The 19,219-nt window shown below is 37.0% G+C and overlaps 1 protein-coding gene across 1 annotated transcript in view; it reads left to right on the top strand.

Annotated features, from left to right (window-relative positions):
- Positions 1-2,996: 2,996 nt before the first annotated feature.
- TMPRSS15 (transmembrane serine protease 15) overlaps positions 2,997-19,219 on the top strand; it is a 53,561-nt gene continuing 37,338 nt past the window's right edge. Inside the window, exons 1-10 of the mRNA XM_027681485.1 lie at positions 2,997-3,141; positions 5,267-5,397; positions 5,691-5,758; positions 6,568-6,612; positions 8,816-8,958; positions 9,312-9,317; positions 10,699-10,740; positions 13,080-13,121; positions 13,481-13,516; positions 15,452-15,571. Of these exons, the coding sequence (XP_027537286.1) occupies positions 2,997-3,141; positions 5,267-5,397; positions 5,691-5,758; positions 6,568-6,612; positions 8,816-8,958; positions 9,312-9,317; positions 10,699-10,740; positions 13,080-13,121; positions 13,481-13,516; positions 15,452-15,571 (778 nt within the window). The remainder of the gene's footprint in view (positions 3,142-5,266; positions 5,398-5,690; positions 5,759-6,567; positions 6,613-8,815; positions 8,959-9,311; positions 9,318-10,698; positions 10,741-13,079; positions 13,122-13,480; positions 13,517-15,451; positions 15,572-19,219) is intronic.

Below are 19,219 nucleotides of genomic sequence, written 5' to 3'. Positions count from 1 at the left end.
TCAACCAAGTTCAAGAAGTGCAAAGTCCAGAATCTGGGATGGAATAACCCGATACACCAGTACTGGCTGGGGCTGACGTGCTGATTGGAGTGTCTAATTGCTGCCTTCAGATACCTAAGGGATGATTGCAGAGAAGACAGAGATGGACTCTTCTCAGAATTGCAAAGTGAAAGCCCAAGAGGCAATGAACACAAATTACACCAGTGAGATGCCAGGGGTGGGAATCACTATGTAGGTAGTCAGTGCTGGCACACGTAGTTTTTCCATAGTGTTTGTGTGGTCTTCCACCTTGAAGGTATTGAGATCTTGCCTGGACATGGTCCTGAACAGCCTGATCGATTTTGGCTTGAGCAGGAGGTTGGACCGGATGACCATCATAGGTCCCTTCCAGTATAAACTGCCTTGCTTCTGTGACTCCTGATTGATGGCGAGTTGGGATTGGCACATTGCTGAAGTCTGTCCCCCTCATTTTGAAGGTTTACAAATGAAATGTGAAATCATGGGTTCCTACACTCTTTTACAACCATATCACACTAGTACGGGTTACAAACAAATTAATGAAAGATCTCAGTTTTACTTACTATCAGCTCAGTGTCCAGGGCTTGCCTATTAATTATTGCTACCATGACCTTATTGCCAGTGAGAATTGTTTAGCAAATGAGTTCATTTGCAGGAGTCACAGCTAGTCACAACTCCAGCCTGAGAGTATCCATGTCCTCAGCCAGACTGTAATCAATGTGTGTGAACTGTAAATGGCCACAGATTTACTTCCCCATTTAATCATTTCACCATTAGGGCATAAATTCAGAATTTAAAATGCAGTGTCATCTTTGGGTGATATTTTTTTTATGTTTTACTGGTGACATACCATGCCAATGATACAAACAGTTAAACTAAGCAAAATATGACAGAGGAGTCCAAAGTCCATCTGCACAAAACTTTTCAGATTTGTGATAAAAAAGGTCTGATTAGGAATAAAACCGGAATAAACTGGTATTATTTCATGCAACACAGACAACTGCAGTGAGTTAACGTTGACTGGCTGCCAGATGCCCACCCAGCCACTTTCACAACAGTGCAGGAGAGGAGAGAAAATATCCTGGATCAAGATGAAGATGGGGAGGTCGCCCACTGATTACCATCACAGGTAAAACATACTTGGCTTGGGGAAAACTAATTTAATTTATTGCCATCCCCAAGTGTTGCAGGGGGATGGGGACTGGGGGTTGTGGTCAGCCCATAACATCTTCTTTGTCACTCCTTCGTCTTCACGTTCTTCCCCTGCTCCAGCTTGGGTACTGTTATTGCATAACTCTGACATGTACAACTGAGCTATTTAGAGGCATCCTGAACCTGTGTGGTAGAGTCAATATTCAGAAAAATATAGAAACATAACACCCTTGTAATGAAGATTATTAAAATTATTGCTGAAAACTCAGAGACACTATTGTGCCACAGTTCAGCAGCCCTCAGTGCACAAATTTAATCCACTCATAACATACATATATATCTACACACACACATTTATATTATATACGTGTGTGCGTGTGTGTCATACACAATATATACAAAAGCAATTCTTACCCTATGTCACCTGATGACTCAAAGATCTCATCCATTTGCGGGATACAGACTGAGTTTGCTCTTGCTCTGACAGGGCAATATGATTTAGCTGCCCTGAATTTGGTTTTAAAAACTTTGAGTTTAAGTCATCTTTTATTTTTAATAATGGGAAATATTACCATATTTCTTTAATTGTGTTATGATAATAAACTAAATTAAGATCGTACTCTCAGGTCAAGATCTTGATTGTGATTTAGAATGCTTTAAATCCAATCAGTTGTGTTGCAGATCCTTTCAAATACCTCAGTTCTCTAAGACTAGGCAGAGAACTGCTATGTCATCTCAGAGTTTAATTTCAAGACTTGCCAATTTCTTCCCAATTTATATTATCTCCATTTCTGTCAATTTACAGATAGGTAGAGCTTCTTTCCTCCAAAGATTGACTCAGACAAGTTTCCCTCTCCATTGACAGGCAGGAATATGGCTGGTTTGCTCAAATTCTCAGATACCAAAAGGAGAGCTGAGGAAATTTGCATCGTAAGTCTGGACTTAAGACCTCTGATCTGGAGTCAACATCAGTAGCTCACAGAGCACGACATATAAAATCAGTATGACTTTATCTTTCTGGAGCTCAAAAGTTGTGATAGATTAAACTTATAACCAAATGTTTTGAACTGGTTGGTACACTGCCTGTTTAATTTAATATTGCTTTGTTGAAGATGCAGCACTGGCCATCCACAATGGTTTAACTTTATTGAGGACTTGCATCCCATGGCACATTTATGCCTGGTAAGAAAATACAAAGCAAGCATGTGTTTCATAATGTCTTCTCTGTTTAGCTCTCCAGCTAAGTGGTCAAAGAACCATGCCTTACACAGATTAAATTTGTGCTGATGAATTACCATTCAGTGCTGAACATGTTACTGAATTATGGTACATTACTAAACAACTCATTTCTCAGCATTTCCTATATAAATAAAATTACTTTTAAAGGAACTTTTTAACCAGAATAAGGAAAGATATGGCTTTCACTGTTGTCCTCATAATTGCACTTGTGAAGAATTAAGAAAAAAACCTGTATAAGCAGTAAATCTGACAGCAATATTTTATATTGTCACTTAAAAATATGAAATGACAAGAAATAGTGCAAATCCAGTGACCAACCTTACTCTTCTATGGTTTTGCCTGTTCTTTATCTGAGACATAATCTTCAATGCTTTCTTTCTGAAAGGATTTTTTTTTCTTCTTATTTACTTATCTTGTGCACAAATATGACTGCTTGGGAATGTTGTAAAAACCTATGTCAACGAAGTTTTATGGCGTAATTAATTTATGAACCTGCCCTATAAATATCTGTTCATGTGGATTACTACCCTCCTTTTCAGGCTGTGTCTTTTGTCAGTCCTTAATTCACACAAGCTTTCAAGAGAGAAATGAAGCAGAAAAAATCAAGTGATAAGAAATATGTTCCTGTTAGTAACTATGAGATTTTGTTTGCTTCCCTGACTGCAGTTTTTTTGTGTGCTTGTGTTGGACTGCTTGTACTTTCTTGGTTATCAGTCCAGGAGTTGGAACGGGGTGAGTAACCAACCTTTAGCTCATTACCTTCAGGAGTTCTTCAGTAGATGTTCAGACTGTGAAGTCAGTGGTGTTTCCATTGTAATTGTATTTCTTATTTCATGTTACGCTTTTAATGCTGCTGAGGGAGAAATCATGTTTTAGGGGGTTTATGTGTGTTTTCTTCCTCTCCTACCCTGAAAATTGATGTCAACAAAATAGGGGAAAAAAACAAGCACTTGAATCACGTTCTGAAGCCATAGAAAATAATTTTCGTGGTTTGGGCTTTGGGAGAGGTCCCTGAAATGCAATCCAAGCTATAAAGCTTTGGTAATTCAACCATATTTATGAACTAGAGAAGGTTATATAGAAAACTGTGAATATTTACATTTTTTCTCCATGTATGAAGTTTGAATCCGAAGACATTGATAATCCACCGAAGTCCTTAAGTGTTCCCTATCTCTTGAAATTGTTTCATTTTTATTTTTAAAAAATATATATATTTTAAAGTAATGTATTGGTGCAAGAGAGATCCTGCATTAGACAATCAGCTGTCAGCCTTATGTATAATTAACATAAAGTCATTTTTAATCTTCAGCTAATTCTCAAAATGTGATAGAATAAAGTTACTGATACTCAAAGTAAACTGAATTAAAATGTTGATGTAGGAGGATTTTCAAATGGAACTGAAATTTTGGTTAAGATATCTTGTGGATATATGTCAACTGTGCCCTGGTAAGGCCACACCTGTAGTACTGTGCCCAGTTCAGGGCTCCACAGCACAGGAGAGATAGGGAGCTGCTGGACAGAGTATCACAGTGACCTTTGTAGATGAAAAAATATACTGAAGCCCATGAGGACTAAACTTTTTATGAGTATTAAAAAAACCCAAAACATCTCTTTTGCAGAATATCATGTTCATTTCTCTAGTTACTATTGTTTTTCTTTACAGATTTTAAAAGTTGTTCCCTCGACTGACTTTCTTACCCTCTCACCACCAGACTGCTGTCAAATTCCAGTAGTACAAAATGGTGTATTATTGCATCTAGAGACAGGTTTTAAATTAATGGTTTTGGTTTTAGAGGATGAATAGGCCAGAATTTATTCACGTACAAATAATAATTATAAAACACTTTTTAAAAAAATATATTTGACATATATAATAGAAAGGGCCTTTACTATTTAGAAACATTTGCTAAACAGATTTGCAATTGTTATAAGGATAAATGACCTTCAAAGAAGCTCAAAGCAGTCTGCTGTTTTAGTTGCTATTAAATTGGTGTCACTGAGCTGTGTTTCCAACAAAAGCTGTTAATTGTAGAATTTATTGCTTATCTGCTTCTGTCTTAAAACTTAGTTGGGGTGTTAAGGCCTTCAAACAACCTAAAAATACCATTGGAACTGTAACTGATAAGCAAAAGACATTTCCTATCAGTCAATCACATTAATACAAGTCTTTTCTGAAAATTTCCAGTGTTTCACACAGGGAGGAAATATTTTTAATGTATAATAAATTGTTTTATGGATACCTCATATGCTGTAACATATTAAAATCTAGATCAAATTTGCAGTAAGGACCAGTTATCTAATTTCCTTATAAATCCTCCCAGAATTTCCTGTATGTACTGGTAAGAAAGTTTGGGTCAAAAATGGTTTAGCTGGTCTGACACTGGTGTTTCCAGTGCTGTCATCAAAAACACATATAAAAAGTGTACAGTGCTAATACTGAAAGTGTGGGGCAGTAATTCATAATATTTTTTAATTCAGAACACATCAAAACCTCATAATTCACTATTATTCTCCCCATGTATCTTTATCTCTTTTGTTAGATGTAACTGGACATACCAGTCCCTTTTATCCATTCACAGTGTTGCTGGAGAACAGCACTGGAAACAGAATTTAAAGTAATGAGAACCAAAGGCAAATAGTATTTCCAAAAATAAGTTTATAGTTGTAACTATTGTAAACATTGAAAAATGTCTTACTTTTTTGAAACTAGCACTAGGAAAAACATCTCTGATTGCAAAGTTAAATGAAAATCTAGAAGTCATTGTATTGACGATCTGTTTGGAATAAAATCTAATGCAATTTTTTCAATTTATTTTCATATAATTCAAAATACTGAATTTTATTTTTCATTATCTAGCTGAAACAGATGTGAATACTCATGGCTACATGGGAATATTTAAAATAATCTCTGGAACATCATTCATTCCTGCTTTGCAAAACAGTTCATCAGCTGATTTCAAAGTCCTTGCCTTTGATGTTGAACAATTGGTAAGAACCTATCAGTCTCATTTTAATTCAAGAGTATCTGTAGGTACATTAATTCCCTAGCATGAGTTGATGTTGATGGCTTTTTCTTCTCTCCTAGAGGAGTTATTTCAGGTCCTAAGCCTGGTCAGAACTCAATATATTCCTTATCTGTGAAAATCAGTGAATCATCAAAAAAAAAGCTTTGCTTCTGTAGTGTAGAAAAAAATTATTTAATATTAAAACCATAAATATAGTATTTGACTGGGTGTATTTTTGAATGCTGTATTGGTTCAAGATTTCTTCTTTTCCTATAGGTACAAAAGGTCTTTCAAGAAAGTGATCTGAAGAATACATTTGAGAGATGTGAAATTTCCCAGTTCAAGTAGGTACAGCTTAATTAAACTTCGAAAATAAATTACTAAGGTCCTCGCTTAACTATTTCTCTCAGGAGAAACTTACCAATACCTTGCTTTTCAAGACATCTATATTATTCTTTCCATATCTTCCATCTTCCAAGTGCTACTCTGGTAAGTTTGACAGCAATGTGTTTTGTTAGACAAACTTCCTTCTCAGACCCCTGTATGTCTGTGCCTTGACCAAATCAGTAAGGCTGAGCCCTAAGATCAACTCACAAAAATTCTGTATTTTAAAGAACTGCTAAATTATTTTTTCCCAAGCTGCTGGGTTTGCAGGGTTCCTGGTCCTTGTCATCCAGAAGAAATTTCAGGTTAGAAATCTGCTGGCATAAGCTGAGATGTATGGAAATAGACTCATGTGTCCCTATGGACATGGATCCAAGTATCTCATATTCCTTAGGTTGTTAGCAAGTGAGACTGTCATTTGGCACCAGGCAAAGCTGCACTCTGTGTGTCCTAAAGATTCCATAAAATATGTACAGGGAGACCTGCTTCATTTAGTAAAGCTTGTTTGATCTCATTTTCAACCTCCTATTATGTTGATTGTACTACTGAAGGCCAACTGACAAAAAAGTCCCTCACTACAGTGAGGTCTGCAGTGTTAATTCCATTTGCACTATTCTTAATAAGGTCCTGATTCAGCAAAAGACATGTAATACTGTCTTCCATTATTAAATAATTACAGAACATGCTTTCATCCTATCCACATTATAAAATCAAGGGGAAACGTGCTTTTGTATTTTGGTTTTTTTATCGTTGCTTTTTTTTTCTACAGGAAATCTGAAGATGGCCTGAAAAGATTCAAGAAGTCAGAGACTGGGTAATTGCATATGACAAAGTTTGCTTAAAATATGGGCAGGAGACAATGATGCTATTGATTTAGACAGTTCTTCTGTGGACAGTGAATAGATGAAAAAACCCCATCTTTACAGACTGCATAAGGATCTCTAAAAAGAATGAAGCTTGAAGACATATATTTCATTCAAAAACATCCTTTAGGATTAGAGGGAAAAAAAAAAAGTAATAGTCCCTGGAACTGTTGATTTAGAAAGAGAAATGGAAAAGTCACAATCAAGTAGATAAGAAACTATCTGTAAGGGAAAGGATATCAGTTTGTGCTGAGCTTGCTTGTGGAATGCTTCTTTAACTGGGGGGCAGATCTCGTGGTATTACTACTAACTCAACTTTTAAATAGAGAAAGGTCTGATAACACACTGATTAAGGACAAAAGATTAAGACACAAGCAGAACTGAAAGATCTTGAGAAATGAACGATATAATTAGCTGTCTCATAGGTAAGACCACAAAATCAAAGTGCAGATTACATGACAACAGGTGATGCAGTTCTGTGATAACAGGTGTGCTTGTGATATCAGTGTTTGCTGTTAATACATAGAGTTGATAAATATGTAGAGAAGATAGTTTATTTGAATGACCACACTGGAAAAAAAAAGGATTTTAGGATATTAACCAACTGTGAATACCCGTAAGTAATGGGAATTAGATTTTAATTAGAACAATCTTTTGATTGGAATAGTGAGGATATAATCCTAATTAGGTGGAGTATGATCACTTTACGGAGAATTTTATAGCTTTAAGGGAATGGAGTACACAGTAGTAGGTCAATTCCAGGTTTTTGTCCTTGTGAAGACAGATCCAGTTAGCACAATTTAGTTTCTGCACATAGAAAGGGGTTATTCTCATCGAAGTTTGGGCATCAGAGACGAAGACATCTCTGAGCTGATTGCTCAAGATTGTCTTTGTAAGTGATGGGTTTTTAGTTTTCTCACCTGGTCAATTTAGATGCCTTTTTTAGGAGGAAGACCAATTATGCTAAAGAACAGCTTATTTCTTTCCATCGATGGAAATCTAGGTGTCTGTATGGTAAATATCTGTATTTGGCAATAACAATTCCACTCCTGTATCCTGACACAAAAATCACAGAAGTCACAGAAAATCTGGTGTTAGTGAAAGTTGGATCTGGCTTTTAATACATCAGTAAGGATCTGCCTTCACTTCTGCTTTGAATAGTACTTTGTGTCAGAAATTATTTTCTTCTCATTTAAAAAGTGTTTACCCCTTTAGGCAATGTGCTTGTTATTTCACCCTTGAAGCTCTGCTGAGTCACAAGGATAGCAATAAAGCTTTTGTTTGCTCAGCATGGCCTAGAGGTTATTAGAAATATGCAAGAAGGGGAGTTTTTCCACATGTTGCAAACTACAAACTACGCTCAGCAAAATGGCAGGATTAATCACTCCTTACAAAGAGCACTACTGAGTCACTTGCAAATGGGTAGTATAAGTGCTTAAGAATAAAAAAGTTTGCACCTAAGTTTAAGTAAAAGGAGAAAAACTTTGGCAAGTATCAAACTTCGGCATTACCTTACTCTAGCTACAAATATAAAACTTCATAATAGTGTCCAGAATGGACGGGAGGGAGCAAACAGAAAACACTCTGGATAAAATTCAGGCCCTCTAGAAGTTAAATGCTGTATAACCATGATTTCAAAATATCTCTCTTTTCAGCCAGCACTGTTTCCTTGTGAGAATCCAGGCAATTGCACAGGAGGTCCTCAGAAATGCAGAACCCACAGATGATCTTTGCTTATGGAAGGGATCACTTTTGTGACATGAATATATTATACAATATTCATAACGCTTCAAAGTCACCATCAATATTTTAGGGCTGCAACTAGGAAACTTGTTGAATGACAATAAACCGACTTCTTTAGTTTTCTTCAAATTCAGCTCTGGTACAGCAATTGATATAAATATTGCTTTAGTCTTTTTCCCCATTGAAAATAAGTGCAGATAAAGAAAGAGCAAAGTTTCTCCAAGATTCAAACCTACCAGATAATTAAGAGGTGTTTCTTTGTGTGTCATCTGTGCAAGTCAATACTTAAAGACAATCTGACTTTACAAATGGAACCAATGTTAGAATTAAATATTGTCTAGATGATGTCATGCAGCAGATTTATTTCATTAGCTAGAATAACTAATGAACCTCTTTATTTTGTATTGCTAGTGTTGTTGTGATCTTCACACTTTATTTTACCCAGATGGTAACAGCTGAGAAAGTAAAAAATGAGCTGGTTTTGGGTGTCAACAAAAATAACCCTAATCCTACCCAAACTTTGAAAATTGATGTGAACAGCATTCAAGTCACAGGTAATGCCAGTAAGCTTTTTTTTTTTTAACTCCATAAATCCTTGAGGACTACAAGTAACACGAATGAATACTTTGGCTCGCAAACAGCAAAAGGATTGTTACTTTTGCTCTTGGGTTCCCTCCTTCCCTGTTACAGATCTTTCAGGAACAGCTCAGGGAATTGTTTACAACCTTGTCTACTAGAATGTATGTGCCAGCATCGTGTACATTTACTAAGTAAAGGGCAAAGCAGTGATTTCCCAGTGAAAACCACTCCATTTCATTTCTTTTATGCAGCATAATATTTGCAATTTTTTTAGCCCTCAAATTAAAGCAATTAAGCCCCGATTATGTTGTTTCATAAGTAACTGCAGTTATAGGTTTTTTTGTGAAAGAATAAGAAAGGGGCTCAGACTCAGAGAGGGTGAAGACCAATTTATTGAAAAGATGTCAGTAAGAACAACAAACTAATACTGAACATGGCTTCTGGAGAAGTGCACCCAGGGAACTTGCTTCATATTCCTGTAAAGCTTAGGTAAAGTGCAGGTGAGAAAAAAAAAAAAAAGAATAGGACTTTAAAGACTAGGTAGTTTTAAATTCTGCACATATACAAGTATAGTTATTTTATGTAAGTACTAGAAAATTTATCAAAGCCTAAGTGGAAGCCCATTAAGATCAATGGGAACCTTCATTTTTACCTCAATAAAGTTTCAAAACAGGCTTTCACTGAGGATGAGGATAAAAAACAATTTGAATTCTTTGAAGTGGAAGTTGATTAGCTGACATTTTAAGACCTGCTGGAGTTACTATTAAGTAGCAACTGAGTGTTTTAAGAGTTTGAATCTGGTGTACCACGTCTCTATTCTAAAAGATGTATTTTTTGCTAAGTGCTTCAGCTATTCAAAGGCTAAATTCAGAGTCTTGGAATCTTTAATTCTCTTTACTATTACACCACATATAAGAAGTTATTCTAAATAACTGCACAAAACTGTGGAAAGTGATTGCTCATTATACTTCAAAAATGTCACCAAAGAAAATAATGAAGAGCTTTTTAAAGGATTCTATATCCATTGATGAACTTTGAAGTAGTCAAACTTTTACTGCTGTGGATCATTAAAATGCCTCTTTTCACATGTGATGTCACCTGTCCATTCCATCAGGAGTGCTTCAATAAAATAATTGTAACTAATTAATAATCATAATCATATATGGCAGTTTTACATCATGTATCTCAATATGTTCTGCAAGAGAAATATTATTCCTATTTCAGAGAGGGAGAGAACTACAGCACAGGTGTGGCTTGCTTGAAGACAGTTTTCACAGTGATTAAAAGCAACTTTCTCTCTTATAAATTATCCCAGGTTAATTTTAACTCATTTATCTATTCTAAATGCTGTTCTATAAGACACAGGTGCTCTGAAAATATCTATAGAATATAAAGTCTCAAGACAAAGATTTCCCAGATGAAGACATTCTACATGCAATACAATGAATAGGGATTGAGGATTCAAAGGAATTGCAGTGGCCATGAAACCTCGTAACCTCAACTCATTTTTGGGACATTTCCTCCTTAGGAAGGTTATGGAGTTTGAGCAAAGACTGGGAACAAGTTGAGATAGGCAAAAGGAGGAAAGTAGGACACTGCTAGTGATTCAATGAGAAATAGTCATGATGGGGTTTTTTTTACCTTTATTTCTGTCACATAAAACTAGAAAATGTGCTATAAAAGAATTTTAAAATGAACTTGTTTTCTTCCAATAGCTGATGAAAATGTTACCACAGTGATGCCTTTACCTTCATCAGGTCAGTATCTTTTATAAAACAGGAACTGTTTTTTGTTGCCAATACAACATGAAGGAACATAAGACTTGCTGTTCAGTTGGTATAACTTAATAAAGTTGCCTTGGATGTAGTTGGAGCTTGACTGCCAGGGTCCATCCGGTGCTAATTAGCTGCCTTCACTGTTTCTGACAATTTGAGAAAGCAGTGACTGCTCTGAAGTCTGTACAGAAGCTCTAAGAGCTTAATTAGTGGATCAAATCAAAAGCTGAGTCTCCCTCAACCAGCTGAGTTACAAGCTGAAGTTTCCTCAGATTTAGGCAGGTATGCGGCACTGTCATGCTGTGGTTACTGATTTACTGAGCAATGTTGATTGACAGACTTTCCTTTCCCTACCACTGGACATCTTATGATGATAAGGCATGAAGTAGACAAAACTCCTTGGTCTCACAAATTCAGTGAGCACAAACCTGCCCAAAGTCAGCCAAACAGCTGAATAATACAGGAAGTGCTTTGTAGCACTGGGGGCAGGTAGAGGTGTCGCATACAAACTGCATACAAATTATCACATAGGAATTCTCCACGGCAGGGTACCAGACCAGGAGCTTCATGCAGTGTATATGAGCTGAAGAAATGCACCTATGAATGTAGGAGACAAGTATTTATTGATAGTCTAATTACAGCCATAGCAATGAAACAATTATTAGTCTAGTTAGAGGACTACTAACGTGTATAGTCCAAAGTGTACAATTACTGCAGCTTATTCCCAAAGATACAGTTAAAACTGCTAACAGACGATTTTTTCCTATCTGTCCCTTCCTCTGGTACACTATCTCAATGCTTCCCTCTGTCCTAAGTTCAACGTTGCTAATCATCCTCAAGAAGAAATTGGGAGATGGGGGAAGGTGCCAGTGGAAGGGGGAAGGGAGTTGGGAGTTGTCAGCACACCAGGCTGGAATGGCAGTAGTATTCCTGGTGTGAATTTCTTCACTCTTTTTCTTGTGTCTGCTTTTGGTTTTGTCTTGGTTTTGTCCATTTGTTATTATTGTCTGCTTCCTTGTTCTTTCTGTTTTAGTCCAAACACCATAATATACCCAGGTTTTATCATATGTGGTACATTTACATCTGCTGGATGCTTGGATTATGTCTCTGCTGACCCTAAAACTATTCTTATCCATCTCACATGCTACTTTAGTGACATTTTGTAGCAACAGATCATTTATGATTTGTGCTTATACCACTGAAGCCTCTGTCACTGTCCAGTGTTTTCTTTTATGGTGTCTGCTGTCAACTTGTGAATGCATTTTTGGGAATGTTAATAACAAACCCCAATTTTTTTTCAACACTCTTCAAGACATAGATTCCTGATAATTGTTTTATTAGAACTTCTTGCTCATGCATGCATCCATGTTTTAGGTCTTTGAACATTTAATTCCTTTCAAAATAATTATCCTATAGTAAATGTGTAGGCAGATATGTATGTGCATAACACTTTGGAAACTACCGTGTAGGTATGAATTAAGCTTCCTTCTCTGAACATACCTGTGTGAGAACAGTCCATCCAGCTGCACCCTCCCTGCTCTCCTCTCTCTCTGCCATTTGTGTCCTCAAATTTGCTGACACAGAATACTCCGTAATCCACCTAACACAGAATGGACCAGCTTAGCTCAATAGAGTTTGCTAAATAAGCATGTTTTGATAGAAAATTGGTAGGGAATCCTTACACAAGTTTGTATACTAATAGGTCTGGGAGAGTAGGAATATCTAACAAAATTAAGTCTGTGATGGCCAACACTCAACAACTTCTCCCCACAAAAATGATGGATGATGATCTACAGAGGAGGCCTTACTACATCTCTCACTTTATTCCTTCTGGCCTTTCATTCTATAAACTGAGGTACAGGGTCCATGTGGTGACATGGGGATTTTCAGCTGAAGGCATTGACATCCTACTCACATATTTGAGTCTTAATTTAGAAAGTAAAAATAGTAAACAGGGTAGCTCATGACAATTCAAAGAGGAGAAGAAAATAAGACTATTTGGGAGATGGACATAGCAGGTGTATCCTAATGATTGTTGTTTACAGCACTGTTTGAAGTTCTGTTGGAGCAATCATAAACATGCATTCCATTTTTCCAGACTGTTTTGCAGTTTACTATCACTAATACAAATCTACTTAGTACCTAGGCTTTTGTTTGTGTGTAAATAAGTGCACACAGAATTATGTATGTATGCCTATATGTAAGCAGACAGGTAGATTTCAGGCTCGTAATTGATTTGTTGATCAATGTTATTTGTAAGAAAATGCACACATACGTTTTAAATAATGTTAAAGTTGTCATATTTTGTCTTGTTTCAACAGATCCCACAAGTCCAATTACAAGTTCCTTGACACCAACTTCAGGTAAGAACTTTTACATACCAGGGAAGGCAAGAAAGCATTGCTCTTATTTTAATGGGGGAGAAAAAAAAGTCTTTTGAAGTTATTGAAAAACACGTGACTAGAGATAAAAGAATGAGATTTAAAATACACTTAGGTTCCACATAATTTTTTCTTGTGTTTATTGTGACACTTGACCTTCAGGACCAAGCCACTCAATCAGGCATTACTATATCATCACCTCAGATGGGGTTTTGGGATATAGCAAGTAATGCAGATATAAATGCAGATTAACTGCTGCTTAGTTCTGCCCAAGAAACTGCAGAGGTGTTTCCAGAGAGCAAGAAGAGTTCTAACCTCAGGCTGTGTTTGTCCAGGTTCAGGACAACTCACCACAAGCAAGTCCTCAACAACTGTTGGTAAGTAACTGTGTACAGCCTCTTGTCACACTGTTCAATCCTCACATCCCGTTCCTCCCAATGCAGGATACACAGGTTTACCTTTGATTAAGGAGGCCTCTTCAAAGAGAAGGGACTTCTAAGGCTCTGCATTCTATTAAAAAATACTACGTATCTTGTGTATGTTGATGCATATATTGACACTCATACTGTCTGCACTTTTTTCTCTTTCTTATTATTTCTTCACCTTTTAGATGGGGGGAAAAAAACCCCAAAACCTTAGCAAACTCTCACATGACCACCAATGGACAGAAAGCCAAAGACATTTGAATCTTTGGAAAGGTCCTCTAGTCTTACCATATGGTGAAATGTATATGACATCTATAAGCAGTCTTATGTGTTTACTGCCCTTATTTAGTTGAGTATGATAATTACATTGCAATAAATTGTAATTCCATTAAAAAAGAAGTCAAAATGTTTTAGTAGGAGACGTTGATTTCTTTCAATCCAGGAGGTGGCACTGCTGTTTAGTTTTCTGAGTTGAATAAACCCAGAATTGATCATGACATATTTAAACAATGTTTACTTGAATGTTGGGCTTGTGCAAAACATATTTCTACGTTATTGGTTGGAATTTTTTGTTCTGGGTCTAGAATGCACAGTTTTGTCTCTGCTTATCCGTGAAAATTCATTCATTGGCACTGTATCACCTCCAACACCTTACTGAAGCTTGTTTGGTTTGTTTTAATTATCAAATGGATGCAAAATGGCAATATTTTTGGCTTTATAGCATTTGCATTGCTAACACTGAGAGTGTCTTTGTAAAACATCCAGTGTTTTGAAGTGCTACAATACATCCAAGCCAATTTCATTCTCTGTCATTTACACTGACACACGAGACATTATCATACAGGCATTTACTTAATCTGATTACAGAACTAACAGTTCTGATTACAGAACTAACAGTTTTATGAGAAAAATAAATCCAGCAATAATGGTTAGAGGCTGTAAAAGCAATTTTACAAATTACTATTTTTCCTTCTTGCATAAGAAATTTTGACTTTTTCCCATAAGCGTTTACTGAACTAAAGAAAGGGACAGTGTGAGTAGTTCTAGATAAATAGTTTACATATAATTTATTAAAATTTTAATAATTCTGAAATTTGTAGTTGTCCAAAGGTTATTTTAGCTGCATATTTCTGTTCACATTAGGACCTACTTGAATTCTACAGATATCTGAGACCAAAACTATTTAAAGACTAAAAAAGCATGTTTGAAGTACATGAACATTTATATTCTAGGAAAACACTATTAGTGAAATCCACAATTTTAAGGATCTGCCCATATTTTGTTGTTGGGTGGGGGTTTTTTCAGAAATTTGCTCTTAACTTATAAATTCAATTTGCAAATCTGAAAAGAATAGGATTTCTGATAATGCTGGTATTTCAAAATCTAGTCTTAAAGGCTCTTGTTTTTAAGATATGATGGTTAAAAAGCAAGATCCTTTAGCATGATGAAGTGAAACATTGCGATATGTTGAAGAAATTAAATGGAATTTAACTAAACCCAGAGATTTTTCACTATTATTTAAATCAAAATACAGTTTTCTCACATTATTCAAACACAAGAAATTAGAAAATGTAATTTATTGTATTGCATAAAATAGTTTATTTGTGTAGAGGAAGGAGATGGGAATTAATGGAAATTTTCTTCCAGCCTTACTTCAAGCTTAGTTTCAAAAAATATTTCACTTTCAAGAACTTCCTCCATTCTGTGCCAAATTTATCTTTTTAGTATGTGATATTTTATTTCAGTCTTCTAAAAATGCGGTTTTGTGAAACACAATAGAGTGGTTGATTAGATTTGTGGTAAAGCAACCAGAGGTAAGTCAATTTTCCTTTGTAGCAAAACTGCACTACTGCTGTGCTGTTATTGCTCTCATTTTTGTTATTCCAGCTGAGTGTTTGCCACCTGCTGAACTCTGTGATGATGGTATAACCTGCATTAACCAAGATTTCTTTTGTGATGGAGTCTTGAACTGCCCGGATGGCTCAGACGAATCTGAAAAAAGATGTGGTAAGAATGTAAACCCCTGCAAATCAGTCTCTTTAAGCATACTTAAAACTGTCATTAGTTTGCAAATAGTTTATAGGCAATAAACTGTACAGTGAAGTCCAAATCAATTCTACTAAAAATAGTAACAAGAGTGATTGTTACAATCTTTATCTCGTGAATGGAGACAATTTTCTTTAAAACCCTCATTAATAAAGAATATGTGTAATAAATAATGAAATATTACAATCTAGTTATATAAACATAAAACTATAGACTTTGCTGTTTACTACATAAATATTAGTAGTATAAGTAAACACTATGTAAATTATAAAACAATATAGAAATTTTATATGAAGTTGTGTACCAGCAAAATCAAATAATGTTCTTTCCAAATAAATTAAAGTTATGACCCTGCACAGATATAAATTCACATTACCTCGTGTCAGAATCCACTTGATGGCTTCTAGGAGTCAGAAGAAAAGTTTATCCTTTGATTCCAGAATTGAGAACACCATTATAGAAAATGCTATGAACAGCTTTTCCCAGGTTACTGTGTACCCTGAGATATATTGATCTGTGCATGCAGACTCCAGATGGGGCAGGGGGTGTGAGGTGGGCAGTGGCAGGGTTTTGCAGCCAGTCCAGGTGAGTGTGGATGGAGCCCCAGCAGGAGCCCAAACTCTTGTTTGTTGGCCTCCCACCTGCATCTCACTACCCTGAGTGCTAGGGAACAGGAGTGTCTTCATGGGAGTGTCTGTATGACTCTGATGCAAATGTTTGAGTTGATGGCACGATAGTGAAAAATGTGAAAATCTGGGTGACTGGTTCTAGGTGTCCCTAGTTGAGCAAGGGGTTGGACTGGATGATACCATTAAACCTCCAATCTTCTGTGATTCTATGAAACTCGTACAAACCTGAAACCCCATGGTTTTTAATGTCAAGAGACTATATCCTTCAGCATCAGTCATTTTGTTTGCCTTTATCTTATCTTTGAGTGCTGTGTCCAGTTCCGGGCCCCTCACTACAAGAGAGAACTTAAAGTGCTGGAGTGTTTCCAGAGAAGAGCAAATGAGCTGGGAAAGGGTCTGGAGCACAAGTCCTGTGAAGAGAGGCTGAGAGAGCTGGGGGTGTTTAGCCTGGAGAAAAGGAGGCTCAGTGGGGACCTTATTGCTCCCTACAGCTGCTTGAAAGGAGGTTGTAGTCAGATGGGAGTCAGTCTTTTTTCCCAGGCAACCAGTGACAGGATGTGAGGAAATGGCCTCAAGTTGCACTAGGGGAGGTTTAGGTTGAACATTAGGAGGAATTTCTTCACAGAAAGGATTAAACATTGGAATGGACTACCCAGGGAGATGGCGGAGTCACTGTCTCTGGAGGTGTTTAGGGAACGATTGGAAGTGGCACTCAGTGCTCTGGTCTAGTTGACAAGGTGGGGATCAGTCAAAGATCGGACTTGATGACCTTGGAAGTCTTTTCTAACCTAAATGATTCTATATTTCTATTCTACAAGTCCATCTGACTGCCTACTTTCCCCGAGCACCTTTTTGTGCAGAGCAGGTGCTGATCTGTGTAGATTGTAGGAAAGAGTCTTGGCTGTGTTTCTGTTTGTCAAAGGGCTGTACAGTGTTTTGGTGGGAACGTGTGTGTGTTAATGCTGTCTGCACTGCTCTTCACAGCCCCAGCTCTCAGTTAAAAGTCTGTCAAGTTTTCTTGCAGGGAGAATGTTGCAAATGTTCTAGGAGAGTCTGGAGCCATTAACTCCCTGAGAGTTTTGTTTGCTTGTTTGTTGTTTGAATGTAGACTTTGGTGTTAGAAATCTGGAATGCTTCTTTCCATTCTGCTGTGAGAAGAGCCCTCTGAGGTTTCCTGAGAAAAACAGTGGGGGAAGTCTGCTCTGAGCTTTCAGAAACATGTAAAATGCTGGGCTCTGAAACATACAAGCAAGTAAAAGACAAATTTACTTTTTAAAGGATCTGCAAGCTTGCCTCTGAAGGCTGGTGACATGCTGACCCCTTCTGTCAGAAGTATGATTTTCTTAAAAACAAAACAAACAAACAAACAAAAACCTCACAACAAACAAACACAAAAAAAACCAACCAAAAAGGTGAATTGCAGCCCTGCCCATCACCTGCGTTTTTCCTTAGTGCAGTCAGCTCAGAAGGGAGACTTAGCTGAACATTTTGGAGGAAATATGCATCAAAATAGTCCAGTAGGATATCCACTACAATCTAGCAAAATTAACAGATCCATCTAGTTGGATCATAACAATGGTGAGCTCTGAACAGGTCCCTCTACAGGCGAGGAAATCAGAAGATCCTAAAGGAGCTTCAGCTAGACCTTTGTTCCACTGCAAGCATTGAGGTAGCACAACCCCGAAGAGTTAGTCAGTCATTCATTTCTACCATCATATTTTTGTTTTGAGACATGTATTTTTTAGGGGGGTTCATTTTATTTTATTATTTTTATTTCAGGTATAGCTGAACAAGAATCGTTCACATCCTTATAGTTATGAAGTAGTATTATCTCATAAAATGAATGCTTTTCACTTACTGTTATAGAATGGCCTGACTTGGAAGGGGCCTTAAAGATCCTCTAGTTCCAACCCCTGTGCCATGGGTAGGGATACCTTCCACCAGGTGGTAGGTGTTACCAGGTTACTCAGAGCTCCATCCAGCCTGGCCTTGAACACTTCCTGGTATGTGACCTCTGCAACTTCTCTGAGAAACCTGTCCCAGAGCCTCACCACCCTCACAGTAAAGAATTTCTTCCTAATATCTAATCTAAAGCTACTCTCAGTTTGAAGCCATTCCCCCTTGTCCAGTCACTCCAGGCCCTTGTAAAAAGTCTCTCTTCATCTTTCTTGCAGAGTCCCTTTAGGGAAGGGACACAATCAGGTTCCCCTGAAGGCTTCTCCTCTCCAGGCTGAACAATCCCAATTCTCTCAGTCTTTCCTCATAGGAGACATGCTCCATCCCTCTAATCAACTTGGTGGCCTCCTCTAAACTTGCTCCAAGAGGTCAATGTCCTTACTAGGTCTGAGTGTACAAGCTTCATTCACATTTTATTAAAGATATTACAGTCAGACCTGTTATATAGGACAGAATTTAATTGATATTAGTACACTGGTAGATACAGACAAAAATAAGCTCAAATACTTGCAATCAAAGCTGTGTAGTAATGAGTCAGCTATGCCCTGGAGGCTAAACAGTGGTTTAAGTTATGAATTGTGCTTGAGTAGAGTTTTGCAGCTGATGTGTAGACTCTTATGCACATGTCTTTTGGATCTTATTTACATATCTCCCTGAATATCTTCCAAATATAAGCTGTGAATTCCCTGCTCTTTTGTAACTGAGGATATTATTCTTTATTCATCATGTTAACAGTCAATAATGAATGCACAAAACTGAGCTGAAAATTTCAGGAATCTGAAAAAATAGACAGAATGTCATAAGGAAACTGGCTACAGTTACAGTCCACTTCAGGGAGCTGGATGGTTTTCCCTCATTCATCTTCACTGATGCCTGGTATTTCCAAGCAATTGGTTCGGTTACCATTATTGTAGCAGTTTCAGCTCATAACCTTAAAGAAATACAATTCTGACTGGAGGACAAAATATTCCTCCATGTCTCTCATGTTACATTTTCAGCCTTTTCCACCCAAAATGTCGTAGCT

The sequence above is a fragment of the Neopelma chrysocephalum genome, unplaced genomic scaffold (genome assembly GCF_003984885.1).
Source record: "Neopelma chrysocephalum unplaced genomic scaffold, ASM398488v2 Primary Assembly neopelma1_60, whole genome shotgun sequence".
In the NCBI taxonomy this organism is placed as follows: domain Eukaryota; kingdom Metazoa; phylum Chordata; class Aves; order Passeriformes; family Pipridae; genus Neopelma; species Neopelma chrysocephalum.
This window is presented reverse-complemented; position numbering and strand designations above follow the sequence as displayed.